At 38.7% G+C, this 8,324-nt stretch overlaps 1 protein-coding gene across 1 annotated transcript in view; it reads left to right on the forward strand.

The window, feature by feature from the left end:
- Cnrip1 (cannabinoid receptor interacting protein 1) overlaps window positions 1-7,683 on the forward strand; it is a 31,641-nt gene extending 23,958 nt beyond the window's left edge. Inside the window, exon 3 of the mRNA XM_048435471.3 lies at window positions 6,952-7,683. Coding sequence (XP_048291428.1) covers window positions 6,952-7,116 — 165 coding nt within the window. The 3' untranslated portion in view covers window positions 7,117-7,683. The remainder of the gene's footprint in view (window positions 1-6,951) is intronic.
- The last annotated feature ends 641 nt before the right edge of the window (window positions 7,684-8,324 follow it).

Below are 8,324 nucleotides of genomic sequence, written 5' to 3' on the forward strand. Positions count from 1 at the left end.
AGGAATGGGCTTCCTCCTTCCCAGAATTCTGCTGTTCTCATCGACCCCCTCTACTTCCTGCCTGGCTACTGGCCAATCAGCATTTATTTAAAACACAATTGACAGAATATAGACAATTGTCCTGCACCAGATCATGTGGAGAACAAAGTGTTGGGACTGTAAGACAAGGTAGAAGAACTGTATCGTGTGTTGAAGTCAACAACAAATTGTTAAAAACAGATTTATAGAACATAGGAGAGATTTAGTATACCACGAAAAGATCTAGCCTTAGGTTTATGTGCATAGAAGAATAAAAAGAATATGATACCAAAGGTATAGACAATATTTTCAATAAAAGCATAAAAGAAAAATTTCCAAACCTAAAGAAAGAAATTCCCAACCAGGTATAAGAGGCCAGCAGAATATCAATTAGATAGAACCAGAAATGAAATCCCCATAGCATTATAGTTAAGAAGTTAAAAACACCAAATAAAGCAAGAGTATGGAAAGCTGAAAGACAGAATGATCAAGTTACTTATAAAGTCAAGCTCATCAAAATAACAGATGATGGATTATTCAAGGAATCTTTTAACGTGAGAAGTACCTGCAAAGATCTCTTCCCAGTTCTGAAGGATAACAGCTGCCAACTCAGGCTATTACACCTAGAAAAAAATTATCTATTAAAGTTGAAGGAGAAATTAAAGAAAAAAAACATTTCATAATAAAAAGTGCTTAAAGGAATTCGTGATTGCTGAAACAGCTCTACAAAGGACACTAAAAGAAACACTGAGAAGAAGGGTAAACACACTAAAGAGGACACAGGGAATAAATAAATAAATAAATAATACCAGGACAGTTAACCAAAGAAATCTCGGACAGGAATTACTACAGAATTACTACATATCTTTTAGCAATGACTGAATATTATCAGTTTCAACTTCCCAGTAAAAAGACACACATCAGCAAATTGAATTGGAGATCAGGAGTCATCATTTTACTGCCTCCAGAAACAATGCACCTCACTGTCAATGATAGATAGCACCTTAAGGTAAAATATGTAAGGTATTCCAGACACACAGAACCAGAGAAGCAAATAATCATACCTATGTTAATATCTGACAAATAGACTGTATACCACAGCAAGTCAAAAAAGATAACAAAGGTCACTTTATACTCATTAAAAGAATAATATACTAAAAAAAGTATTATAGTTATGAACATATACATGCTAAATACAGGTGCACCCAATTTAATAAACAACTAGATGTAGAATCCCAGACTGACCTCAACACAGTGACAGTGAGTGACTTCAATACCTCACTCTCACCAGTAGACATATCATCTGGATGTGTGGGAGCATACATTGGAGTTAAATGACATCATAAATCAAGTGTGCCTAACAGACATTTACAGAACATTCCACCTCAACAAAAAAGACTGCACATACTTTTCAGAAGCCTCCTATGGAGTTTGTAAGTTGACTGGCCACATGTTAGGAGAATTGAAATGACATTCTCTGTCCTATTTGACCATAATGGAATAAAGCTATATATCAAAAGTAATAAAAATTACAGAAAGTGCATAAACTCATAGAAATGCAACTACATGCTATTTGATGATAATTTTGACAAAGAAGAGCTAAAGAAGTAACTTTTAAAATCCCTAGGTGTAAATGAAAATGAAAACACAGGAAGCCAAAGTCTTTGGGATACAATGAAGGCAATCCTAAAATAAATATTATAGTACTGAATGCCTATGTCAAAACAAGTCTGTCCCCAGTTGATAGACCATTTTTGGAAAGGGTTAGGAGGTGTGGCCTTGCTGAAGGAAGTATGTCATAGAAAAATGCCAAGACAGTATGTGCTCATACTTTGTTGAGATGACTGTGATGTCACAATGCAATATATATTAGGTCCATTATGGTCTAAAATGGCTATCTAACACACATCTACATAGACTTTTCACTCTTTATTCTATTTTTTTTAAAAAAAACTTTCTTGGTCTTAACATTCTTCTTATATATTTCTGACTTTAATATTTTAAAAAATAGAAACAATACACAAATTTACTTATAAGGCCATGACATTTTCTGTATAAATATCCTTGATTTAAAATTTATTTATCAGTTTGGATTGTTAGAGTAATGTACTGGCTGGTTTTGTGTAACAACTTGACATAAGCTAGAGTCATCAGAGTAAAGAGCCTCAGTTGAGAAAATGCCTCAATAAGATCCAGATAGAAGGTATTTTCTCATTTAGTGATCAGTGGGGGAGAGCCCAGCCCATGGTTGAGTGGTGCCATCCCTGGGTTGCTGGGATGGGCCAGGAAGGAGGAGCAAGCTTGCATGGTTGGCATCTGTTCTCAGATCAATGAGTAAAAGGACCAGGAAGTGGAACTCCAGAGAACTGGTGGGAAGTATAAAAATCTAAGGCCCGGAAGAGAGGAAGCTGTGCAGACTTAACAGAGATGTACTTCAGCATGACTCTGGAGTCAGGAGATGCCAAACCAAATGAGAACTGGAAACTAACATCTCACGTATTTGCTAAGTATGTCAGTATACTTCTATTTGGGCCGCTTGTGTTACTGAATACTACTGAATATTCTTAGATTAAGACTTCCAGGGACCGGAGAGGTGTTTCAGTGGTTAAGAACACTCGCTGCTCCTCCAGAGGACCCCAGGTTCTATCCCACACCTCGGTGGAAGTTCACAACCACCTCTAACTCCAGTTCCAGGGCATTCAAAGCAGCCTTCTGGCCACTGTGGGCACTGACCACACGTGCTACACAAACATATATGCAGGCAAAACACCCTGACACATAAACTAAAAATAAATCTTTAAAAATAACTTTCCTAGTTTAATTTTTTTCAGGTAAGTTAATAATACTGAAGTTTCCTCTTGTGGGTGGTTATATTATTCATTTTTAATGTTTTTGTTTTGTTAGTTTATATCTAGCTCTTTCTTATTTAAAAAAGTTCTCAGTGTTTTCTCTCATTTAGGAAGCACATGGCTTCAGGCTGCTTCTTCTCTCGGGTGGTTAGCTTTATTGAAAACTATTTGGGGGCTAGAGAGATGGCTCAGAGATTAAGAGCATTGACTGCTCTTCCAGAGGTCCTGAGTTCAATTCCCAGTAACCACATGGCAGCTTACAACCATCCATAGTGAAATCTGGCATAGAAGCATACATGCAGGCAGAATACTGTATACATAATACACGATAAAATCTTTTAAAAAACAAAAAAAGAAAACTGTTTTCATAATAAAAAATGTTTTACTACTAAAACATGTACTTTATAAAATACCTTTATTAGCCAGAGATGCAGGTCAGCTCTGTGATTTCAAGGCTAGACGGATTTACATAGCAAGCTTCAGAGAGACAGGGTCACATAGTGAGACCTTACCTCAAAATAAGTTAGCCATTAAAATTTAGAATTCAAATTCAAGTTAAATTTTATAATTCGGTTGTTCCTAGCACTGGAAATGCCTCTATTGGTTAAAACTAAGAAAACTACATCTTTCAAAGTGAGTTATTAAATGAGGTTGCAATTCGTACATACCACTACTGTAACACAGATAACAGAAACCCAATACTATCTTATTTTGAACAAAGCTGTGATATTTTCATTAGAGTGTACATATTCTTAATATAATTTATAACATACCAGTCTTAACTTTAGAGGAAGGAGAAGCCATTTCTTTTTGAAAATAGCTCTTTTTTTTACAGAAATCATTCAGAAATCTGAATGAAGAAACAGAAAATTTTGATTACTTAGAAGTTAAAACTCTGCTTTTATATACTTTAGATTTTACATACTTGAGCTCATGTGTATGAACTGGTCTGATCTCTTTCTGGCTAAGATTGTTCCATGCCTGTTCTCACATCATATTACTCTGCAAATCCCCATCCCAACACACCACTATTTTCACAGTATTTTCTTAATAACAGATGTTTACAAGAGTGCTTCTGGGACTTGAAAATTTAAACTAATTGAACAGATAACTGATATCTCTGTAAAAGTTTGTGTTTGCTTAACTGCTAATACTGTGTTTGAATTTTTCAAGTGTTAATCATAGTTTTCTGCTTTATTTTTTAAAAATGTTTACTAATTTTACGTTAATTGTATGTGTGTGTGCCTTAATGTAGGAGCCCAAAGAGGTCAGAAGAGGCCCCTGACCCCCTGGAACTGGAATTTACAGATGTGAGCCAACATATGGGTGATGGGATCTAGACCCAGGTCCTCTGCAAGAGCAACAAGAGCCTTTAACCACCAAGCCATCTTTCCTGCCCATATAGTTTTCTTTTAATGAACTATGGTTCAGGCTTTTATCCTAACAGTCTTAGTAACTCATACATTTCATGTAATATTTTATTTCTTTATTAAATATTTTATATTACCATTTGGCCAAAACTGTCAATACTTAGCTTGGTTTGGGTTTTTTTATTTTTCTAATTAAATTTAAAAATACAAATAAGCACATAGAAAAATAAATATAGCCCATCAGTTTCCAGCATTAAGTTGGAATTAAGTAAGTAGGATTAAATTGGACGTTAGACTATTACTGTCCTAGATTTTATCTTTTCCTGAGGATCGACCCAGAGTCTTTCTTATTTTCTGAGCAGGCACTCCACCACTGAACTATATCCCTGTCACAATACCATGCATTCAATATTGTACTGTACTTGATTTATATAGGAATAAAAATAATAGAAAATATTTTACATTAAAATTTCTTTATAATAGTCTGTTCTATACGTAAATGTTTCCATGCTCAGTTTTCACTGCTCTGAAATGTACGATATTCTTACAGGCAGGATGATTTCTGGATCCGCCTTCATTCACACCTTTACCCTGACTGTCAGAGGGCTCCGTAGTGAAGGACTCGGTAGCCTACCTTCCTGTGGCTTACTGAAAATGGATACTGATTTAGAAAGCAACCAGCTGTGTGACATGATTTACAAACAATAAATCAGCCAGCACACAGCTCAGTGTGGTTTGGCCCACGTCAACCAAGATATAGAACACTTTTGTCATTGTCCTCCAAGAATTCTGTCTTACACATTTTCAACAACCTCCCCCTCTTAGGCCCTAGATAACCACAGAAACGTTCTGCTAGTATAGTTTATATTTATCACATAATTTTAAAGTAATTGGAAGCGTATGGTATATATTCTCTGGAATCTAGATTCTTTTGCTTCTAGTGTCTAGATCCATCCCTGATCTTACCTTAAGCTACATGGCCTATTGATAGATCAGTCACATGTCATTTTACACATATACCAAAACTTGACTCCCATCGGGTGAATAGTGAGGTGTTTTGAGTTTATTCCAGCCTGGGATTATTATAAACAAGCTGCTGTAAGCTCATAGATCTTTAGGCCATGGCTCTCCAAAAAGAGATACTTCCTCTTCATACCTAGGAAGTGTGTAAACTCTAATGGTTTCGTCCCCGTGTTTCATGTCAGGCACACTTCCCAAAGGAAAGCCCAGATCCTGATGCGGGACCCAGTCAGTGGGAAAGCCCAGATCGATGATGCAGGGACTAGGTCCTGAACACCTTGACCAGCTCCCTGAGAAGCACCTGATCACCCTCCTCTTGTATCCACTGCTCAGCGTAGAAGCTCACCTTGCTCGCTGCCCTTCTCTCTATGTCTCCTGGCTCCAAGAGAGTCTCAGAATCCTGCCAAGTCAGTCTCTGACCCTTCTCATCAAGGGAGGATCCGCAGAGAAAATAACTGCAGGCATAATGCTGTTTAATGCCAGCTCCTCTAAATAGCTGCAGAAGGTAATAGTCAGGCAATCCCCGGGCCACTTGAGCATCTGCCCAGTGGCCTCTAGGGCATTCTGTGCCCTCTTTGTGGCTACAAAAACACTCATTCTAATGACTCAAAATTCTGTACAGTGATTTTTTTTTTATTGAGCCTACCTTCCAACTTGCTACTAGAACAATTTTTATTTTCAAAGTGGTTCGAGCTGGCCTTGAACTCATGGCAGTCTTCTCTCAGCCTTCCATATGCTTGCATTTCAGTTTAAACCAACATACCAGGCTGTAGTTCAAACATAATAAGAATAATAATCACACCTTACACAACTTTCATATGTACATGGTGCATAATAGGCATTCATAGTTTGAATACATAGCACAGTACCTAAACTTGAGAGCTGGGCCTCTACCTTGGATATTTGACAATTAAAGTCAATCTTTATGAAACCAATACTTCAAAGCAAAGCATTTGTGGTTGTCACCTTCAGTCAAATATCCTCCCTGAATTGAAACTCATAATAAAAGAACAATTATTTATACCTTACATTTAGATGAATAATAGAGACGTTTTCTTGTACTACTGTCTCAAAACAGAGCACAAAAGATGGCCAGTCAGCACTATTCCCTTTCTTCTCTCTCCAGTTCCCTTCTGTGAAAAGGGGGATTTTTTAAAAAGCAGAAAAATTGTGAGAGTCTAAGGTTGGCTTTTTGGAAAACAAGATATATTCATGAAATAGTCCAATGCCTAGGAGATTTGGGGAAAAGATCTCCAATATCTTAGGAATGTAGTTACTAAAAGAAAATGTGTGAATTTTGCAGACTAAGAGAGATGTGGCTACTGAGATCTGATTATTGGGAGATATGTCACTGACTTTAGCGGGCATCCACTGCTTGTGTGCGTCACTGACTTTAGTGAGCATCCATCCCCTGCTTGTGTGTGTCACTGACTTTAGTGAGCATCCATCCCCTGCTTGTGTGCGTCACTGACTTTAGTGAGCATCCATCCCCTGCTTGTGTGTGTCACTGACTTTAGTGAGCATCCATCCACTGCTTGTGTGTGTCACTGACTTTAGTGAGCATCCATCCACTGCTTGTGTGTGTCACTGACTTTAGTGAGCATCCATCCACTGCTTGTGTGTGTCACTGACTTTAGCGGGCATCCACTGCTTGTGGCAAGATGGGATTTTGATGGGTGTCTCTCTCCCTTCAGTTCACAGACATTGGGACCTTCGAGACAGTGTGGCAAGTCAAGTTCTACAATTACCACAAGCGAGACCACTGCCAGTGGGGAAGCCCGTTCTCTGTCATTGAGTATGAATGCAAGCCCAATGAGACACGCAGCCTCATGTGGGTGAACAAGGAGTCCTTCCTCTGAACACAGCTCCTTCCGATGTGGCTAGACAATCTCCAGAAATCTACGTTTAAACAAACCAGCACAAGCCTTACACAAGGCACACCACACCCTGGTTGTTTCCCAATGACATCCTAACCCCAGTTACTGTGAAAGTGTGATTCCTCTCTGATACAGTAGCGGTGACATAAACGATGATGTCACATTCCTGAGAATTCTCCTTCCAGTCTTCAATGCTGCATCCAGCCGCGCTCCATCATACTGCCTGCCGGTGTGACTGGCGCTCAGAGGGACGAGCAGCTTTGTCCTATCCAGGAAGGTTCCACAGAAGGACCATGGTGTTTTGTTTCCAAGACAACCAATTCCTCCCTTTTGTGTTCATTGTCAAATAAAGTAACAATGTGCTCGAGCCCCCCTTGTGTGTGATATTGTAACATGTAGCATGCAGTGTTTGTGAACCTCCGAAGCAGACTTTGTGAAAATGTAACACAGTCAGCCGTAAATGGGACTCGAATGCCATGCTTCCTGTCAACCCCTCCACTTCCTCAGAGAAAGAAAATGACAGAATAAATTGACGAATCTATAAAGAAACATTTATAATGTATTAGTAGTCTTTCCAGTAGCAAGGCATTACGCTGTGGCCTAGTTGAAATCAGGAAAAGACATTATTGTGGCATTGGAAGTTTGGGTCACCCTTTTGGCAAGCTACCACAGACCAAACACACATAGAGATGGCACACCTCCATACCATTTCTCTTGGGCTCTGTACAACCATGTATGGAATGGTAATCAACTTTTGCTATTTCTTAATAAAGACATTGAAAAATCATGGCCCAGCTTGAACTCTGAATTGTGCAACAGTTGCCTCGCAGGCCAATCTCTTTTCTAGGACAATGCACTCAAATCTCTCTGCTGAAGGGTAAGGAGTGTATACTGAGAGTCAACCTTCTATACCTGTTTAACAGGTGGCCTCCAGCAAGGTCTAACATAGCAACAGGAGTCTAAGCGCCTCCTAAACCATCAGAATAGGATCGTTATTGTCTCTATTCCTTCCTCGGCAGCAACTACTTCGGTAGTTAGCTGCTTAACTCAATAGCAAGAGGGCTTTGTGCTGCAACAGAGCATTACAGCAGCATTGAGACATCATTGCCTGCTCACAGGTTGCTTCAAAGTCTATGCTCCATACGGTTCCATGGGAGGGAATCTCCTCTTAAAATACAATATCCTGCCTT

Source organism: Myodes glareolus, chromosome 8, assembly GCF_982192425.1.
Source record: "Myodes glareolus chromosome 8, mMyoGla1.1, whole genome shotgun sequence".
In the NCBI taxonomy this organism is placed as follows: Eukaryota; Metazoa; Chordata; class Mammalia; order Rodentia; family Cricetidae; genus Myodes; species Myodes glareolus.